The sequence below is a fragment of the Sinocyclocheilus grahami genome, unplaced genomic scaffold (genome assembly GCF_001515645.1).
Source record: "Sinocyclocheilus grahami isolate Dianchi unplaced genomic scaffold, SAMN03320097.WGS_v1.1 scaffold978.1, whole genome shotgun sequence".
NCBI lineage: Eukaryota > Metazoa > Chordata > Actinopteri > Cypriniformes > Cyprinidae > Sinocyclocheilus > Sinocyclocheilus grahami.
In genome coordinates this window covers 244,284-264,682 of record NW_015506157.1, presented here as the reverse complement: position 1 = coordinate 264,682, position 20,399 = coordinate 244,284, and the positions used below count along the sequence as shown (strand labels likewise).

Here is a 20,399-nt window from a genome sequence, read left to right as displayed (position 1 = left end):
TTCACAAGTGCCTAGCAATGCGTTGGCAATGGTTGGCAACAGGTAACCCTTATCTGTAGTAAAATCACTGTAACACATGGCCTTGTGTGGCTTGTTGTGATTAATTGTGTGTGTGTGTGTCTATGTTGGTCTCTCAGGCTTTACAGAAAGACCTCCAGGCTAATGCCAGTGCGCTCAATGAAGTCATCAGTAGCACAAAGAAGTTTCTGGAGGAGAATCGCAGTAAACTCACTCCAGAGCAGATATCGGCTCTTGAGAACAAACTGGAGGAATTGAAGAGCAAAGCGAATATGCTTAACCAGAAGGCAGAAGAGTCAAGGAAGGATCTAGAGCAGGTTTTGACCAGTGCTATCAAGCAGGAGACTGAGAAGGTTAGAGGGGAAAAACACTTTCCTAAACACTATTCAATCAAAAGGTTTCAAAAGATTGAATTTAGTCACTTCCTCCATTGCATTTAGTTTGTGCTGGCTATAAGACGTTTTTTGTTTACTTTCTTTGATTATTTTCTTTATTTTTTTCTTCTTTTGATTATGTAAACCAAAGCAATTTTTCCTCTCTGTACTGTACAGGAGGCAGCTGTTGAACAACTTGAAGAGAGCAAAACTAAGATTGAGGGTCTTCTAGGCTGGATCTCCAACATTGGGAAAGAGAAAGAAATGGGTGGAATACAAAAGGACCAGATGGTTAAACAGAATGGAAACATGCCTGAGTACACATCGATGAAGGGAATAATTGGAGCGGAAGATGATCCTAATGGAAATGCATTAGATACTACAGACAACACAAGTCTACATGCTGGCGAAAAACAAGATGGTAAAGACCTTGGTCTGGACCAGCAGTTTAACAGGGTTCAAGTAAGTACTTGAGTATACCATATACTGTACAGTGCTCGAACGTTTTTGAACCCTATAGAATGTTCTATATTTCTTCAAAAAATGACCCAAAAAACTGTTTTAGGTCCTTCCACAACATTTTAATTGGGTTAAGGTCTGGACTTTGATTTGGGCATTCCAAAACATGAACTTTAACCATGCTTTGTTAGAACGATTTGTGTGCTAGGGGTCGTTGTCTTGCTGCATGGCCCACTTTCTCTTGAGATTCAGTTCATGGACAGATGTCCTGATATTTTCCTTTAGAATTTGCTCATATAATTCAGAATTCATTGTTCCATCAATGATGACAAGCCGTCCTGGCCCAGATGCAGCAAAACAGGCCCAAATCATGATACTGCAATCACCATGTTTCACAGATAGAGCAAGTTTCTTATGCTGGAATGCAGTGTTTTCCTTTCTCCAAACACAACACTTCTTATTTAAACGCAAAAGTTCTATTTTGGTCTCATCCATCCACAAAACATTTCTCCAATAGCCCTCTGGCTTGTCCACATGATCTTTTAACAAACAGCAGACGGGCAGCAATGTTCCTTTTGGAGAGCAGTGGCTTTCTCCTTGCAACTCTGCCATGACACCATGGTTGTTTGGTGTTTTCTTGATGGCGAACTCATGAATATGAACATTAGCCAAAGTGAGAAAGGCCTTCATTTGCTGAGAAGTTACTATACTACTGTGTACTATTACACTTCTCATGCAAAATGGAATGGAAACCAGGCAAAAGACAATGATCTCATGTAATTTTCTGCACTAGATGGCAATTAAGTAATTTGGACATCTTCTTGCGTCCCTTCTTTCTTTTGGAGTGATCTTTGTTGGTCTTGAATTAGTCTTGAATTTCCTTTAATATTTTGGGCGCGTTTGTTTCAGTTTTTCGTGGGTCATACTTATGCAGAAATATAGAAAATTCAAAACTTTCAATCACAACTGTAGCTGTAAATATCATGACTTGACAAACATTTCACCTACTGAGATTTTTTAAGAAAATGTTGTAGAAACAAGGGCTAAGCAATTATATTCACCATAAGGTCATTTATTTGTATTGGTGCATTCATAACCTGTAGACCCAGAATATTTAATTTAATGGTGACTTGTTAACAGCCTAAATTGGATTCAGGTGAAAATGGAATACTGAATAAAACGCATTCAATTTTAAAATTCAAAGGAAGTCGAATGGCAATAAAATGCTTTGACTTACTAGCTCTTGATTCTCGATTCACAGGCCCACCACCAGGAGATCTTGTCCCAACAGCAGGATCTGATCATCGCCACACAGTCAGCACAGGCGTTACTCGACAAACAGGCTCAGGTCCTGTCACCCACTGAAAAAGACAAGTTACAGAGGGACATTAAAGAGCTGAAGGGTCGCTACGAGGCCTCTCTCACGCAGGCCGAGCAGCAGATGAAGCAGGTCCAGACCGTCCAGGAGGAGCTTCAGAAGTTCAAGGGGGACTGTGAGGAGTTTGAGACGTGGCTACAGCAGGCCACAGGGGAGATGGAGGAGCTCGGTGTGCCCGCTGCTGGTCTGGACACTCTGAGTAACAATCTACAGAGACAGAAGAGTTTCTCTGAAGACGTCATCTCTCATAAAGGAGACCTGCGCTTCATAACCATCTCCGGTCAGAAGGTGCTGGACGCAGCGAAGGCCTGCGATCACAGTGAATCGGACGGCCTGCCGATGGTCGATATGTCCGGGACTTGTGCTGCAGTGAAAGAAAGGCTGGACTCTGCCGCCAGTCACTACAAAGCCTTGCATACGCAGGTATTTCAAATGTCAAATCCTAGAGGTCACTGCAAATCAAAAAGAAAGGAAGAAATTATGTTTTGCTTTAAAAAAATGAGCCTATTTCCAGGAACATTATAATTGAATTCTTGGTCACACTTCATTTTAAGGTCCAATTCTTGCTATTGACAAACCATTAATACGACTTTTGCCTCAATAAACTCCTAATTTGCTGCTTATTAATAGTTAGTAGGGCAGTAGTTAAGTTTAGGGTATTGAGTAGGATTATGGATGCAGAATATGTGCTTTATAAGTACAGCCAATATGTTAATAATAGGCATGCTAGCTAATTAATACTGAGAATGGGCCCCTTAACTAAAGTGTTAAGAGTAGTTTTGAATCATTTTGCTGGATGGGAAATGAAGCACTTTTTGATTACAACCAATAGATGGCAGCATTTGCCTCTAAATTCTGCAAACATTCACACAGCATTCAGCAGAAACCCTTCAGTCTTTTATATAAATCATAAATGAAATGAAACTAATTATTTTAAATGATACACTGAAAAACATACTTCCGATGCATTTCAGTGTAATCAGCTTGGAAATAACCTGAAAGACGTGGTGGACAAGTACAAGAAGTATGAAGATGCCAGCGGTGCTCTGGTGAAGTGGCTGAATGTCTCTGAGGAAGAGTCCAGAAGGCAGCAGTCAGAGCCTATTGCTGGAGACCCACAAACCCTACAGAGACAGCTGGAGGAGACCAAGGCAAGAGCATTATGACACGATATAATATAATTATAATGTAACTGTATTTGTCCAAATATATACATTGTATTGGTCATTCTCATTTGAGCAATTACAGTTTTGGAATTTGAATATTATATAATCATATATAACAATGCTACTACAGCCACCTGAAACTCATGACAGCATAAACTCTCACTTCTGAGTGCCAACAAGAGTTCAAGATGTCATTATAGATGTCATCTCCAGCTGCATACCCATTACTCTCTTTGAAACAATAGAGCAGGGGTGGCGAACGTCGGTCCTGGCGAGCTGCAGCCCTGCAGAGTTTTGCTTCAACCCTAATCAAACACACCTGAACAAGCTAATCAAGGTCTGAACGGTTATTAGGAAGCTACAGGCAGGTGAGTTTTAATTAGGGTTAGAGCTGAACTCTGCAGGGCTGCGGCTCTCCAGGACCGGAGTTCGCCACCGCTGCAATAGAGCTACAGTGGAGAAAAACAAAAATAAAAAATCTGTATTTTCCCAAAGACAAAAACATCCATACAAACTAATAATAATATGTATTATATAGACCAAATATACCTAATCAATATATTTTCTTTAGACATAAGCCAGAAAGTTCCCTAATATTTGTATTTTTTTTTTTTTGCCATTTAATTTCACCATAAACAAAAGCTGAACTAGCTATGAAAGTATTATTTTCACTTAAGATAGAACTAAAAACAGCACTCTAGTACTATTTAAACAAATTTGTTTCTTTATTTTTTTTCTATGGAGACTGTTATTCGCTTTCAGTAAAACTGAACATACCAATATAAAAATGCACTTTAAATAAATGACACAGTCGTTTCATTTATAGCCCTTAAAACATACCACAACACATATTACTTACAGTAGCTCAGATTTAATTTGCTTGTGTTGTATTATAGCTCGCAATTCTTGCAGAAGTGGATACAGAAGCAGACAATGCTAATCATACTTAAATAGATTACTTCTCCCATGATGCACTCAGACCAGATTCGGCTGAGCAGCAGTGAGATCAGATACACACACAGAAAATATATTCATGCTGCATTACTGTACTCTAGGGATGTACTGTATAGTACAACTGTCTTCTGACCTTGTATGTATATGTCCTTATGCTAAACAACTCAGCCTTTTTAATGTCCCTGTGTCGTATGGCCTGTGGAGATGGATATAGATCACACACAATTGATGTTGTGCTTTTAACATAATCAGTCTATTGACTGCAGTCCTATTAGTGGAGTGTAATAAGCATTGGTCTGTGACAGAGTCTTCAAGGGCAAACAACGTCCCGTCAGGCTGCAGTGGATACGCTGAGAAAAACAGCTGATGCCTTGATCAGTGCAGAGGGAGACCTGCTGTCCCATCCAGAGGAGATTCAGGAGACAGTGGGTGAGTCAAAAATCTCACAAAAACCTGTCTGGGTCACATTTCACACCAGAAGCATAAAAAAAAGCATTTTGAATAAAGAAAATAAAGCCTATTTTAAGACCATGAAGAATTTCAGTCAGCATAACTTAAAAGCAGTATAACATATACAAAGAAGTTTAAATGATGTACGATTAGATGCTAAAATACTGTAATAAGCAGTTTCTATTCATAAAAGATTTTTGGGAAGAAAATCATTTATTAATGCTTTTCTGTTTGTAGATGACATCGTAGAAAGATACGACAACCTGTCGAAGTCAGTGAGTGACCGCAATGAGAAGCTGCAGGTGACTCTGACGCGCTCCCTGAGTGTGCAGGACGGCCTGGATGAGATGATGTCCTGGATGGAGAAGGTGGAAGAGAGCGTGAAGGAGACGCCTAAAGTGCCGCTGGACTCCAGCTCTATTGCAGATGCACTTAGCAAGGAGGCAGTATGTGTCCAAAGATACTATGCACTGTATATTACAAAGCGAATACGTAACCACATAGCGAAAACTTACCAGACAAAACTCTGTAATGCACAGTTACAGGGATAGTCCACCCAGAAATGAAAATACCGCCTCATGTTGTTGTTGTTTGCATTTCATTCTTCTGTGGAACATAAAAGAGTTTATGAAGAGTATTGGGAACCCAACAGTTTTGGATCCCATTCACTCTCATTGTATCAACATGAAGAAGAACTTTAAGATGACTTGAATTCAAAATCGACCAGTGCCAGTCAGAGATAGTGTCTGGGAAAATATGTGACCCTGGACCGCAAAACCAGTCATAAGGGTCAATTTCTCGAAATTGAGATTTATGCATCATCTGAAAGCTGAATCAGCTTTCCATTGATGTATGGTTTGTGAGGATAGGACAATATTTGGCTGAGATACAACTATTTAAAAATCTGGAATCTGAGGGTGCAAAAAAATCTAAATATTGAGAAAAACTCCTTTAAAGTTGTCCAAATGAAGTTCTTAGCAATGCATATTACCAATCAAAACAGAAGTTTTGATATATTTACGGTAGGAAATTTACAAAATATCTTCATGGAACATGATCTTTACTTAATATCCTAATGATTTTTGGCATAAAAGAAAAATCGTTAATTTTGACCCATACACTGTATTTTTGGCTATTGCTACAAATATACCCCAGCGACTTAACACTGCTTTTGTGCGCCAGGCTCACATATTTGTATTATTTCTGTTGTTCCATTTGATGCTACAGATGTCAACTTTAATAAACACAGTAATGGCATAACCACAAAAAAAAGAAAGAAAACCTTAAAAAATGGGGGAAAAAACGCCTGTCCATTTCTTTCAGGCTCTGGAGCAGGACATGTCCAGCAGGCAGAGCAGCATCTTGGCCATGAAGGCAAAGGTGAAGAAGTTTGTGGAGAGCGCTGAGCCGGCCGCTGCCGCCCTCCTCCAGACTAAGATGGAGGGCTTGTCCCAGCGGTTTACTGATGCCTCTGAGCAGCACAAGCAGCAGGTGGCTCAGATGGAGGAGCTCCGAGACAAGGTGGAGCAGTTTGAGAAGACATCTGAGAAGGTGCAGCAGTTTGTGCTGAAGAGCTCGCAGGCTCTCTCTGAGACAGATGGACCAGGAAAGACCGTCGCTGAGCTCTCACAGCTCCTCCAGGTGTGCTGCTCACGACTGCACTGCCTCCTAAACTACATATTTTGATTGGACTTCTATGCTTTTGGTTCTTGTCTGTTAGCTTTGAGGAATGCCCTATTGTTGTCCAAAAAGCTGATAGGCATATAGTGGATGTGAACACTAAAAATTACAGTCTTTTTCTTCTAAGAAGGCAGACTAAAGATACTCATGACCAGTGTTGGGGGTAACGCATTACAAGTAACGCGAGTTACGTAATCAGATTACTTTTTTCAAGTAACTAGTAAAGTAATGCATTACTTTTTAATTTAAAAGAGAATATCTGAGTTAGTTTTTCAAATAAGTAAAGCAAATTACTTTTTTTCCCAATTTATTGACTGACAGCTCTGCTGTCCCCGTGTTGAGAGAAATCAGAAGATGTTACTGTAGTTCTAAAATAAGCTCACTCACAAAAAAAACCCCACAGATTCAGTATTCCTCAAAATGAATAAAAAAATGCAACTCAGAATATGACGCAAACCTGCAATAATTAAATGTTAAACAACATAAATATGCTTTATGTATTTAATCCCATTCTATTAACCAATGTCTTTGCTTCTGAGCTTCGATGATCCAGTTCAAGCGTACTAATAAGCACTAATTACTCTAGACAAACATTTGTGTGTCTTTTTTTTATTGCTGAAGTGTGTTGAAATGTCTTCTTCTGCATTCTACTGTACTTTCCCTTCAGCCTGAGGCGCATTCATTTCACTTTTGGTGTGAAAAGGCTTTTATATTTGCCAAAAATAGAACTTTTTTATTTTAAAAACAAACAAGCAAACCTTGTCCAGATTTTAAAAAGTAGCGCAAAAGTAACGTAACGCGTTACTTTCCATAAAAAGTAACTAGGTAATGTAATTAGTTACTTTTTTATGGAGTAACGCAATATTGTAATGCATTACTTTTAAAAGTAACTTTCCCCAACACTGCTCATGACTGGGTGAATGCAATTATTTATTTATTTTTGTCCAAAGAAATGCTCTAGCTTGAAAATATCGATCCATAATACCACCTTCCAATGAATAGCAATAGCAAATACATTAAAAACATGGCTGTGAAGTTATTATAAAAAAAACCCGGGATGGACAGCGAGATAGCTCTCTATAGTTTGGAAGAGAGACAACCTGTCTATGATCAGTTGTCTGTTGATGTTTCACATCTTGAAGTTGTAATAACATCTTTATTTGTAGGACACAAATGCAGAGTTAGCCGAGCACTCAAAAGACGTGGAAACGCTCCAGAAACTGTCTGAGGAACTCTGCAAGCTGGGTCCAGAAGGAAGCGCAGCTCTTCTTCAGAGCAAGATGCAGAACATCTCTGACAGCTTTAATGCTTTTAAGGAGACAAATACTGAGAAGTAAGTGATTGTTAAGTAACAGCACTTAGCATAAAACAATACTTAAAATAAAACACAGACTAGGGGTTGCACCGGCTAATCGACTAGTCGACTTCAGTGCTCTGCCATGACGCTTTAAGCTTGACGTCGACTAGTCGCTGGTCCTATAGAGGGCGCAACAGGATAAGAAATCTTTGAAGGACTTCCACATTTACGCTCCGTTTCCAAACAGTTCAAATGACAAATAAATGCATACTCTGAAAGTGCTCCACAAGACATATGTGATTATATTACTGGATGCTCGAAATTGAACGGGAGATTGCAGGTTTTAAATTGCTAATTGCACAGGTAAGTTAATCGCCGTTCTAATCTAATGCGCTGCTGCACTGTAACACACACATAGGCTACAGACAGCTCGTACATCACGCGCACAGAATCAGTCAGAGCGGAAATGTATTGTCAACACTGTTCTGTGATTTCTCAGTAAAATAACTTAGAAACTGAAAAGTTCAAGCTTATATTTCTTAATAACTAAATCACACAGCTTCACTACTAGTAGAGAGACGCTGCCAGGTAGAATTAATTCACACACGCAATCATTCTCACTAATGCATTCATATTAATGTAATCTTTACTGTGCTACTTTATTTGTATCTGATTTCTGAGAAATATAACGACCCAAAGACAAAAGAACTGATAAAAAACGCTGTTATAGGAGCAATAGCCATGTGGGCAGCGCTGTGTCATATGCCGTATGTGCACAAGCTGTTTATCACAGCTCCAGACTTATTTGTTCATTAATGACGTCATCAGCGACTAGTCGACTTCGACTCGACTTTCATCACATAAAAGTCGACTTCAAAAAATCAGAAGTTGTTCAACCCCTAACACAGACTATGCCTCAAATTATGATATGTGACCCTGGAGCACAAAAGCAGTCTTAAGTCGCTGGGGTATATTTGTAGCAATAGCCAAAAAAACATTGTATGGGTCAAAATTAACGATTTTTCTTTTATGCCAAAAATAATTAGGACGTTAAGTAAAGATCATGTTCCATGAAGATATTTTGTAAATTTCCTACCGTAAATATATCAAAACTCAATTTTTGATTAGTAATATGCATTGCTAAGAACTTCATTTGGACAACTTTAAAAATTATTTTCTCAGTATTTCGATTTTTTTGCACCCTCAGATTCCAGATTTTCAAATAGTTGTATCTCAGCCAAATATTGTCCTATCCTAACAAACATCAATTGGAAAGCTTATTTATTTAGCTGTCAGCTGATGCATAAATCTCAATTTCGAGAAATTGACCCTTATGACTGGTTTTGTGGTCCAGGGTCACATATTGTCTCATTCCAGTGTGTCCCATTCTTTTTTATATACTTCTCTTGGCTCTGACATATGTCTCTGTTATTTAATTGGATAAAGTGACGCTAGAACTGTTATAGAATTAAAACCATGTGCTGGAATGGAACAGTATTACAAGAAATATTAGTTACGCTTTTGCCAGATGTCAGACTATTTAATAAAACTCTATATGCATATGTATCCTATGTATTGCAGAAAAGAGGAGGTTTCATCTTGCCAGAAGCAGCTGCAGGAGTTCAAAGCTGCCGCAGGGGTGTTAATGAAATGGCTGGAGGAGACAAAAGAGCAAGTGCCAGTGCTTCAGCCCAACTGCAGTGAACAGGGCCTGGGAACAGACCTGCAGAAGGTCAATGTGAGTGATGGATTTAACTTTTCACCTCTTATTGTGGGACCACAAAACCTTCAGAACAGAACGTTGATGTAAATGAACAGAAAATAGCTAGAATAGAATAGAATAGCTTCTTCAGTTTAAACTACTTAAAATCTGTTTGTTAATTTTTGTCGACACAATTACCGCATGTCCTGGAATGGAATGTGAGCTAATATGAACTTTTGATATATTTTGTGATAGTAATGATGTGAGATGGACCTTTTTTCCCGTTTTTGGATGAGCTAGGTAAGCTGTGGACTTGCTAAGAAGTTAGTTAGCAGTCAGTTAATAATCAATGTATTTAAATAATACATAATACATAAATATTTTTACTAATTTTTTCTCTCTAAATTGCAATTCTCAAATACTAACGGGTTTTGTAATAACATACAATTAAATGAAAGCCATTTCTTATGTTCAAACCCTCCTTCTGTTGGCCAGACAGATACTTCTCATTTCCATTATAACCAAATGTTTAATAATTGTTTTGTAAAATGACAAACAAAAGCATTATTTATAGTATTACAACATATTCGGTTAAAAAAATTGCAAAGCATTGCATTTTAGTACTTTTTATGAAATTATGATAGAAGAAATGTTTGTCTGGGAAAGAACTCCAAAATAGAATCATTCTAGCAAACAAGCAAAGACTCAAAGCAAAGAAAAGATTAAGGATTTTTAAAATCTTTTTCCATCCATTTCCTCAAAATGTCAAAACGTCTCTTAACTCTATATAGATTTGAAAGTTTTCAAATGACATTTTCTGGTCTGTTGTCTGCAGGGCTTACTGGACGAATGGACTTCCAAAGCTCCTGCAGTCCAGGATATAAATAGCAAAGGATCTGCTCTATGTAGCCTAATCAGTGTTTTGACATCACCGGCCAAAGCCAAGATGCGTCACAACTCAGGTATTGCCCAGGAATATTTTAAGATTGTCTCAGTTCTACATGATCACTCATTAATTCCATCTAGCATAAAAACAAACAGATGGAATGTCTTTTTTCTTGCTCTCTCTCTCTTTAGGATCAGCTGTTAGTAATGGTTCTGATTCAGGCAGCCATTCTTATCTGACAAACCAAGGTGAAAGTTCATACTAGTTTTCCCTGTGACCAATTACTAATACTGTGGTCAGTTTAAATGTATGCTATTCAGCCTATTTGTATAAAACTATAAGCATATATTTTATTTGCTATTAGAGTTGATGCTGGTACAGCAGAACATGTCCTACATTAACAACGATTACGAACATCTGGGGGAGCTCCTGAAGGCCAGGTCCTCTGAGCTCAGCGCTTTGTTGAAGAGAGTTCAAGGTGTCCATGATCAGGCTGAGTCTTTACGTCAGTGGATGGAAGACACAAAGAAGACAGCAGCATCATTGAATAACCATCCATCTGAGAAAGATGCAGTAAAATCACAGATAGAGCAGCAGAAGGTACATTAAATGCATTACTGTGGATTACTTGAAGGTGGTTGCCAGGTTTCTCTGGGAATGTATTCCAATATTTCAGGCTATTCCACATATTTTCACAGATTTTTCTCAACGATAACTACAGAAAATCTAACAGTATGTCATCATAAGATGATTCTTTAAGCTATAAGCATTGAAATAGCTGATTATTATGTCTGTCTTGCAGGTCTTTGAAGATAATATGAAACAAAAGCAAGTGCAGCTCCAGCAGCTCAGGGAGAATCTGCTCCGCTTAATCGAGGAACACCCTGATTCACCCGAGGCAGAAAAGTGGAAGCACATGATGGCACAGATAGGTATGCATGCATCACATCCAAAACCAATCATCTACTTTTATCTGCTCATCTGTGTGCATGGCCAGGTGCAGATTCACACACTTACCTTCTGCACCAACTGTGAGCTGAAGTGAAGCTCCTGTGAAAGCTCAAGCTCTGAATCAGTGCTCGGCTAAAGTGAAGCTGGGAGTGATAAAATGATGTGTGTTATGCTCCACACACAGATGCAGGATGGGAGGAGGTCAAGGGCACAATGGAGATCCGGAAACAGCACCTGGAGGAGTCGTCTCGCATGCTGGAGCTCTTCCAGACGACCCAGCCGCAGCTCTCGCAGTGGCTGCAGGAGAAGGAGTTGATGATGGGTGTCCTGGGGCCTCTGTCTGTGGACCCAAACATGCTTAACACACAAAAGCAGCAAGTCCAGGTACTGGTTGATATATTATCAAATATCAGAGGCTATAGGAGGTTAAACGAGTAGTTCACGCCAAATGTTTTTTCACAAAACCCGTACTCTTATTTTATTACAGCTATATATGTAACTTTGTTATTTTATCAATGTTATTAAAAATGCGATGCATATTACAACAATTGGAAAGTACAATAAAGAAAGACAAATTAAATAAACTAAATTGTAAATAAACTATAAATAAATAAGCTATACATTTTTCAGGTACAGTAAATTAAATAGTTAAATGTAAAAAAAAAAAATCTTAAATGTGCGTTGATCACTGTTAAAGCTGCTGAAGTTATTCAGTCAAGAGCAGTGAGGGAAATTCTCTGTCTTTTTTTTTTTGCACTTAATAACTCTCAAACATCAAGAATGTCCCAAGCTTTTTCTCATTCATGCATGTTTAATTATCTCTCTAACAATAGTCAATAGCATTAAACGTTCTTGTGTTATTTACATATTACACAATACAGCAAAGTCTCTGTGTATGTGTATATACACACAATTTATATTGTCGCCACAATATATATTATCCAACTCTAGTTCACCTACAAATTAAATTTGTCATCATTTTCTCATCATCATGTTGTTCCAAATCCATGTGACTTTCTTTCGGAGAAGAGAAAACATGTTTTGGAGAACGTTCCTGCTGGGCTTTTTCTGTTCTAAACGACAAATATAATCAGAGGCTGACAAACTTAAAAAAAAAAAGCCAGGAAAGTGCCATAAGAGTAATTCATATGACCAGTTTTTTGTCTTGAGAAGACTTGGAATATAGTACACTGGTCATATGGACATATGTATCTTTTGGTCACACTTTATTTTAAAGGTCCGATTCTCGCCATTAACTAACTATTAGCTATGACTTCTGCCTCAATTAACTCCTAATTACTGCTTATTAAAAGTTAGCAAGGTAGTTGTTAAGTTTAGGTATGGGGTAGGATTAAGGGATGTAGAATATGGTCATGAAGAACAAGGCATTGATACGTGCTTCATAAGTGCTGATAAAAAGCCAATATGCTAGTAATATGCATGCTAATAAGCAACTTGTTAATAGTGAGAATTGGACCCTAAACTAAAGTTTTGCAATGCTTTTTTGCTGTATTTAGAGCTTTATAGACCTTGGTACAATGAAACCTGTATGTTATTTATTGTACAGAAAAGAGCAGTGTAAACATTCTGTTAAACACTATTGTGTTTCATGGAAGAAAGCCAAACCAGTTTGGAATGATGACAGTATTTTCCTTTTTGAGTGAACTGTCCTATTATGTTACAAAGATTTCTAATGCAACTGAAGATTAGTAATCCCTTAATGCCTATTACTTAATGCCATATGTTGTTTCTTTGATTAGATTCTCCTCAAGGAGTTTGACAGCCGCACGCCTCAGTATGAGAAGTTGTCCGAGGCGGCCACAGCCATCGCTAGTGCGTCAGAGCAGCAGGATCCTGCCGTAGAGCAGGTTAAAGAACAGCTGGCATCTATTTCCCAGAAGTGGCAGGCCCTGACAGGTCAGCTGTCTCAGAGGCATGCTCTCATTGAGCAGGCTGTCGGTAAGACCACTCAATTCCAGGAGCTCTTGCAAAGCCTCAGTAAAAGTGCCACTTGCCTGGAGACTGAACTTAATAACCAGCAGGCCCTCAGCACCCAACCTGATGAAGTGAAGAAGCAGATTGAAGCCACTAATGCAATCCTGGCTCAGCTACGAGAGGAGAAGAAGAGGCTGAAGGAGGCAGAAAGTGTCTGCTCTGAGCTCTCTGCCATGGTGACTGAAGAGTATCTCAGAGCAGACTTGACAAAACAGCTAGAGGGCATCACTAAACCATTTAGACAACTTGAGGACAAAGCAGGTATTGTAGTTTACTTCAGATACTCTTGTCTTCTTTCTGCAACATCACAGAATATCTTGGTTATCTATTTGCACATTGCCGAAAGCTGTTCAGATGTCCTTAGAATTTGAATGCCCCTTTTTATATAAAGTCATATGCATCCTCTGACCTGTGTGTTCATTTATCAAGTATTTATCAAGTAGCAATCTAAATTTAATACAGTTTAATAAGATTAATTCAACTGATCCCCCCAAAATCAGTTTTAAAAATGCAAAAGGCAAAAACAAGCAGATTCCATCTGTGCCTCAAGTGTCAAATATTATCCAACTATGACAAGCAACTCTTTATTTCTGTTGCATAGGGTTTAGTGTCCCCACAGACTGCACATACTGTAGCTCTATAGCAAACATCAGCCATGTTCCAATTGGTTGTGATTTTTGCTTTCAGGCATAGCAGAAAGATTGCTTGGCGTTTGAGACTTGTCATGTGATGCCCTGCTCCGACACAGTATTACATAATTGTGACAACTATTGAGACTTCTTATCTAACATTCTTATATTTTACCTTGCGTCCACCAGGAAAGCGGATTGAGCAGCTCAACTCAGCCTTCGACAGCTCCCAGCAGTTCCATCAAACATCGAAGGACTTCCAAGCCTGGCTGAATCAAACTCTGCAGGAGCAGTGTAAGCCACAGCCCATCTCTGCTAATGCAGAGAAGTTAAAACAGAGTCTCAAGGAGAACAGTGCTATCCAAAAGGCCATTAGTGAGCATGAAGAACCTTATAACACCATCATTAAAGAGGGAGAAGCTCTGCTCCAGAGCACGGAGGGGGCAGAAAAGGTGGCCCTTCAGGGACAGCTCACTGCTCTAAAGTCCAGCTGGGACGATGTGAAGAAAAGTAATGCTGCGCAAGCAGAAAAGCTTCAGGGGGCCTTGCAGAGGGCACTGAAGTACAAGGAACATTCTGAGAAACTGAGCTCATGGTTGCAAGAGTGTGAAGACGGGGAGAAGAACGTGAAGCTCAGTGCGAACTCAGTGGAGATCGAGGGCTCCCTCTCACAGTTGAAGGCCATCCAGAAAGACGTTGACAAGCACAGAGGGCAAGTTGCGATGGCGAACACAGCTGCCGACAGCCTCCTGGAGGTAGTCACTTCAGATGGCGATTCGGTTAGGGAGGAGAAGGCAACCATTGGTAAAAGAGTGGATAAGCTGACAGAAGATTTAACACTCAAAAGAGAATCGTTAGAAAATATCTCACAGAAGCTGAAAGAGTTCAACGACTTACAGAAGGAAGCCAAAGGGCAGCTGGAGGCTGCCAGGAAACAGCTCGATTCTCACTCGGCTTTGGGTGTCCAGGCCTACAGCAACAAGAACCTGACCAACATGAAGGCTCAGCACAACAGCTTAGAGGGTGTCCACAACCAGATTGAGCATCTCAAAAATCTGGCAAAAAGTCTTGTGGTAGATGCCTCTGAGGTGGAAGGTGTGACAGACCTTCTTCTTCAGGCAGACAGCTTGGAAAAAGACCACATGTCAATTACTAAAAAGGTAGAGGATGCCTGCTCCACCTTGGAGAACAAACTCCAGGGCATTGGACAATTCCAGAACAGCATTCGTGAAATGTTTGCGAACTTCACAGACCTGGACGATGAGTTCGATGGTATGGCTCCAGTAGGCAGGGGTCTTGACACCTTATGGGATCAGCAAAGCACTATCAAAGACTTTGTTGCTAGACTTCAGGATCTGATGACCAACACGGCCAATGGCAGAGACAGTTGCAAGAAGATGCTGGAGTCAGAGGCCTCACCAGATCTCTTGGGTCTGAAGAGAGACTTGGAAACCCTGGGCAAGCAGTGTGGAAAGCTGATGGACCGAGCCATGGGTAGAAGAGAACAGGTTGAGGAGACCCTCAGTCATCTGGAAGAGTTCTACGTCAAGGCGCAAGAGTTTACCCACAAACTGAGCAGTGCCGAAAAACAAGAGGAGTCCCAAGGGTCTGTTGGATTGGAAACAGAAGTCATTAACCAACAACTGGAGACCTTCAAGGTAAAAATTAAGATTCATTGCATGTCTCACCTTGTTCTGTTCCCCTTCTAGAAGATCCATAGCAGTCACTGACATTTTTAAAGGATTGATATATTGTGATTTATGTTGATTTTGATCTGTTAGCCACGTGTTAGACCTTCTCTAGACAGTTCAGTATGTCCGTGAGCATCTGGTGCTAACAAAATAGCGTCAGCTGATGGGGCATTGTTGCGAATGTGCGGTGAGGCAGCTGGGAGCCAGTGGGGTGCCGTGTATCGTAGCGGCCCAGTGAAAGGTAGTGGGGTCGGACTTCTGCTCCTTGCCCTGTTAGCTATGCTAGAGCAGGCCTCTCCATTCAACTGCAAACAATAGGTGCTAATTCCATTTTTTTTTTCTGAATTTGGACCTGCTATATGTAAAGATTCAATTCTTGTGCAAAACATTAGAAAACTGATTATGCTATATTAACAAATCTGTTCAGCCTTTTTATTTTAGAGCGTGTGGTTGCATGCACTGCATATTTATGATGTTTCTAGTAGAATCTTTAAATGAATGTTCTGGGTTTAATAAAACATGCTTGTTTAATACAGTCATGCATCTTAGTTACCACAGTTCAGTTTTTGATAAAAAAAAAAAAACTGTTGACAGTTATACACTCACAGCAGAAGTGTATATTGCACAACAATTTCTGGTTGCCTCACTGTATTGGTTTTTGTTTTGACTAGGGGTACAATGGTTCTCGGTAATAAATCGAACCATACGGTTCTCCACACACGGTCCGGCATACACTAGGACCGCGGTTCAACTTAAATCTGACAATGCACCTGTAATATGGTTTGTTAGAGTTCGGCTAATGCTTGTTTCTGTTGATGGATACAAATTCTGGTTTCCCAATACATTACAACAAGAGCGATGAGAAAGAAAAAAACAATACATGGACAAACCAGTCACTCTTTGTTCAGTGCGAGTGCTGTATGTTGGAATAACTGTCATTTATGCCGTCATCACGTGTTGATAGCGCAGGTGAGACCTGAACAGCACACGTTGCTATCTGTGTTTAAACTAAACTCATTTAAGTTAAGCCTTGCCAGTTTAAATATTAAAGAGCCAGAGGACGCGAAAACGCACGCGCAGTGAGATCTGTGTGTGTGCTCATCCGAAGTGCGTGAACCCGCGTCTCAGAACGCGTGCAAATATTAAGCTCTCTGTGAAGTATTGTGTTTGAATGGACAAATTCACTCCAGAATTATGTCAAAATGCCCGTCTTGGTGAGTACCCTAGCAGACATAGCCGACTGAACGTATAGTATCAGTGCACTGGATCAGTGTGTTCTCTTAAAGTGACAGCACTTTCTTAATATTAATCAAACAGCAACAACATGGAAATCACTCACTGCTCTTGATTGAATAACTTTTGTAACTTTAATAAGGATTAATATTTCATTTATACAGTCAAATATGCAATGTTATTTTACATTTGATTTATTCAATTTCTGTACCTAAAAACTATGTTAGACCTACCTAAAAAACCTGAAAAGCACTGTTTATTTTATTTGTATATTTTTTCACTGTTTATTTATTTGTGCTGTTTTTTGTAGTTAGATTATTTGTTCTAATTTTCTCTATTTTTATTTGACAATATAGTTTTTTCCCTAAACATAGCATATAGCGAACGACTGAACGTATAGTATCAGTGCACTGGATCAGTGTGTTCTCTTAAAGTGACAGCACTTTCTTAATATTAATCAAACAGCAACAACATGGAAATCACTCACTGCTCTTGATTGAATAACTTTTGTAACTTTAATAAGGATTAATATTTCATTTATACAGTCAAATATGCAATGTTATTTTACATTTGATTTATTCAATTTCTGTACCTAAAAACTATGTTAGACCTACCTAAAAAACCTGAAAAGCACTGTTTATTTTATTTGTATATTTTTTCACTGTTTATTTATTTGTGCTGTTTTTTGTAGTTAGATTATTTGTTTTAATTTTCTCTATTTTTATTTGACAATATAGTTTTTTCCCTAAACATAGCATATAGCGAACCGTACCGAAACCGTGACCCTAAAACCGTGATACAAACCGAAGTTGAACCGTTGCACCCCTAGTTTTGACAAACTGAGAGGCAATTTGAAATGATATTCTGCACCACAGATGCAAACGATAAAGATTGACTATTAAATAACCAGCAATATTTTTAGAGAAGTTGACCTCATCTCTCAAAAATTACATCTTTGTCTTGGTCAGTTTGGATTCTGGACCTTTTTTTACTCAATATTTCAAATGGTACATCATTTGTACATCATCATAACTTATTCCCCCAAATACCGGAGCAAAGTGTTCTTTCTTTTCTTTTGTTATGGCAACGCAGTGTGTTTCTTATCATAAACAAAAGACCTGGAGTAGATTTCTCTGTTCTTGTTATAGTCTAATTACTACTAAAGGAAATCAAAGCAAATATTAGAATAGATAATATTGTAGTTTTATTTCAACGGTGATAGAAAACCTGCTGAAGACAACGATGTGATATTTACAATATCAGTCCTGGTTAATACCATTGTCAAGACTTAAAGTGGAAAAAAACATCATTCAGAAAGCTTTACCTATGTTCAGACATGCATATGAATCAAACATGGACATCCGTGCGCTGTGATAAAGCATCAGCTGCCGCTGTTCGGTCAATCATGTGGCCCCTTGTTGTTTGGGCTCCCCCGTTCTTTTTGTTCTTTTCAATGTCTGGATGGATGATCACTGCTACATCAGCTGCTGCTGGAAAATCAGCTTTGCTCTCCTTGATACGGCCATTAAACTCAAACACAAAGACAGGCATAGATTTTCAGAATCAAATCTGATTCTGTCATTTAAGAATATACGTGTGAAGTAGCTTGTTTATCCTTATCTTTTTTTCTTCAATTCAGTGGGTTCATTTGTGAATAAGCCTAATACATAAGGACTTAAGATGTTTGTCGGAAATCAACCCACAACACCCTGACATTGTGACGGTGAGGTTTACACTTGCAGGAGATGTTTGGAAATTAAAGAGTCTATTTTTCCACTACTTAGACATGACATTAATGTCTCCTGTGAACCTGTGGGAATTTCTGGCTCTTGAATCATAGCTATTTGTAATTCCAAAGGTGATGATGGGAAAAGGGTCTTTGTGAGTCCCCAGTGTTGAGCTGACTCATCAGCCTGACTCACTGTACAAACGCCCGAGAGGCAACCTGAAACCCTCCACCAGCACAGCACTAGAACTTGTGCACATTGTTGCATTATGATGAAGTTGTTATTTCACTGCTATCATGTTGCCTGGGACATTGACAAAGAGAGAGAGAGATAACGTTTTTGGCTCAATGGATCCCAGTGCCGGAGGAATTTACTCTGAGATTTTTTTTTTTTCAACGAAACCTTTGTTCTCATCTAAATAATAGTTCTGCGTTTCAGTGCCTGTGGGTATTGTTCGTGTGAATGGTGAGAGATTTTGTTGACAGAGATTTTTTTTGGATGGGGAACATCCCTGCCCTGTTTCTGTGCACAGGCAGGCATTGTTTCCCATCATGTCTGGTTTTAATTGAATGGTTTCATGCATTTAACATCAGGTCAGATAATTTGTTCATCCACATTTAAAAGGCTGGCTTGCACGTTTTTGCCATGTGCAAATGGTTGGTCAAAACTCCTAAGGGCCACAGACTTCTGTGCAAATTGTTTGTAAAGTCATGCTTACGTAAATTGTCACTTTTTACATAAGAATGGATTTATAAACTAATTGAACAGAAATTCTGCTCGTTTTTATAAATAAAGCCACAAAATCAAGCAGCTGTAAAGCACAGCAAATGGTCAAGTTCATCCAAATAAATGGCGTCAGAAAGATAAATCCTTTTTATTTGCTTCATGAGGCGTCTATGTGGCGTCAACAGCAGTAAACACATCTCAGAGACATTAGAGACTTGGACCTTGGAACTATAAAAACAAATGTTCTGCCTTTCTTAATTCTCGGCCTGGATTATTTCAAAACACCCCACACATATCTTTAACCTCTTCACCTCTTCCAGCTTCCTGATTTCCTCTTTTTTCTAACACAAAAAGTTTGTGTACTGATTCCCAGAAACCTACACACTGTTCACTACTCCCTACACTCTCGGCAGCAATGCTGAAATGTCACAGAAGATGACACATGGATCACCTAGATTAGGGGTTTCACATATGATAGTATCACATAAATATGTCCTGATAAATAAATTTAAATATATAAATTTCAATGTAATTATTTTATTTTGTGTGAATATATCAAAAACCCACCAATTCACAATCTCAACAAATTAGAATACTTCATTACACCAATAAAAAAAAAAAAACTTTTTAGTGTATTGTTGGCCTTCTGGATTTCTCATTTTCCTCTTGATAATACTCCATAGATTCTCTATGGGGTTCAGGTCTGGTGAGTTTGCTGGCCAGTCAAGCACACCAACACCATGGTCATTTAACCAACTTTTGGTGCTTTTGGCCAAATCCTGCTGGAAAATGAAATCAGCATCTTCAAAAAGCTGGTCAGCAGAAGGAAGCATGAAGTGCTCCAAAATTTCTTGGTAAACGGGTGCAGTGACGTTGGTTTTCAAAAAACATAATGGACCAACACCAGCAGATGACATTGCACCCCAAATCATCACAGACTGTGGAAACTTAACACTGGACTTCAAGCAATTTGGGCTATGAGCTTCTTCACCCTTCCTCCAGACTCTAGGACCTTGGTTTCCAAATGAAATACAAAACTTGCTCTCATCTGAAAAGAGGACTTTGGACCACTGAGCAACAGTC

General features: G+C 39.1%; 1 protein-coding gene across 1 annotated transcript in view; it reads left to right on the top strand.

Moving 5' to 3' along the window:
- The window catches only part of LOC107565058 (dystonin-like), a 119,118-nt gene that overhangs the window by 47,287 nt on the left and 51,432 nt on the right, over positions 1-20,399 (top strand). The window contains exons 35-50 of the mRNA XM_016250241.1: positions 138-371; positions 570-854; positions 2,113-2,652; positions 3,204-3,380; positions 4,655-4,778; positions 5,037-5,245; positions 6,123-6,440; positions 7,646-7,812; positions 9,358-9,514; positions 10,314-10,440; positions 10,556-10,612; positions 10,729-10,964; positions 11,167-11,296; positions 11,500-11,699; positions 13,076-13,571; positions 14,129-15,597. Of these exons, the coding sequence (XP_016105727.1) occupies positions 138-371; positions 570-854; positions 2,113-2,652; positions 3,204-3,380; positions 4,655-4,778; positions 5,037-5,245; positions 6,123-6,440; positions 7,646-7,812; positions 9,358-9,514; positions 10,314-10,440; positions 10,556-10,612; positions 10,729-10,964; positions 11,167-11,296; positions 11,500-11,699; positions 13,076-13,571; positions 14,129-15,597 (4,926 nt within the window). The remainder of the gene's footprint in view (positions 1-137; positions 372-569; positions 855-2,112; positions 2,653-3,203; positions 3,381-4,654; positions 4,779-5,036; positions 5,246-6,122; positions 6,441-7,645; positions 7,813-9,357; positions 9,515-10,313; positions 10,441-10,555; positions 10,613-10,728; positions 10,965-11,166; positions 11,297-11,499; positions 11,700-13,075; positions 13,572-14,128; positions 15,598-20,399) is intronic.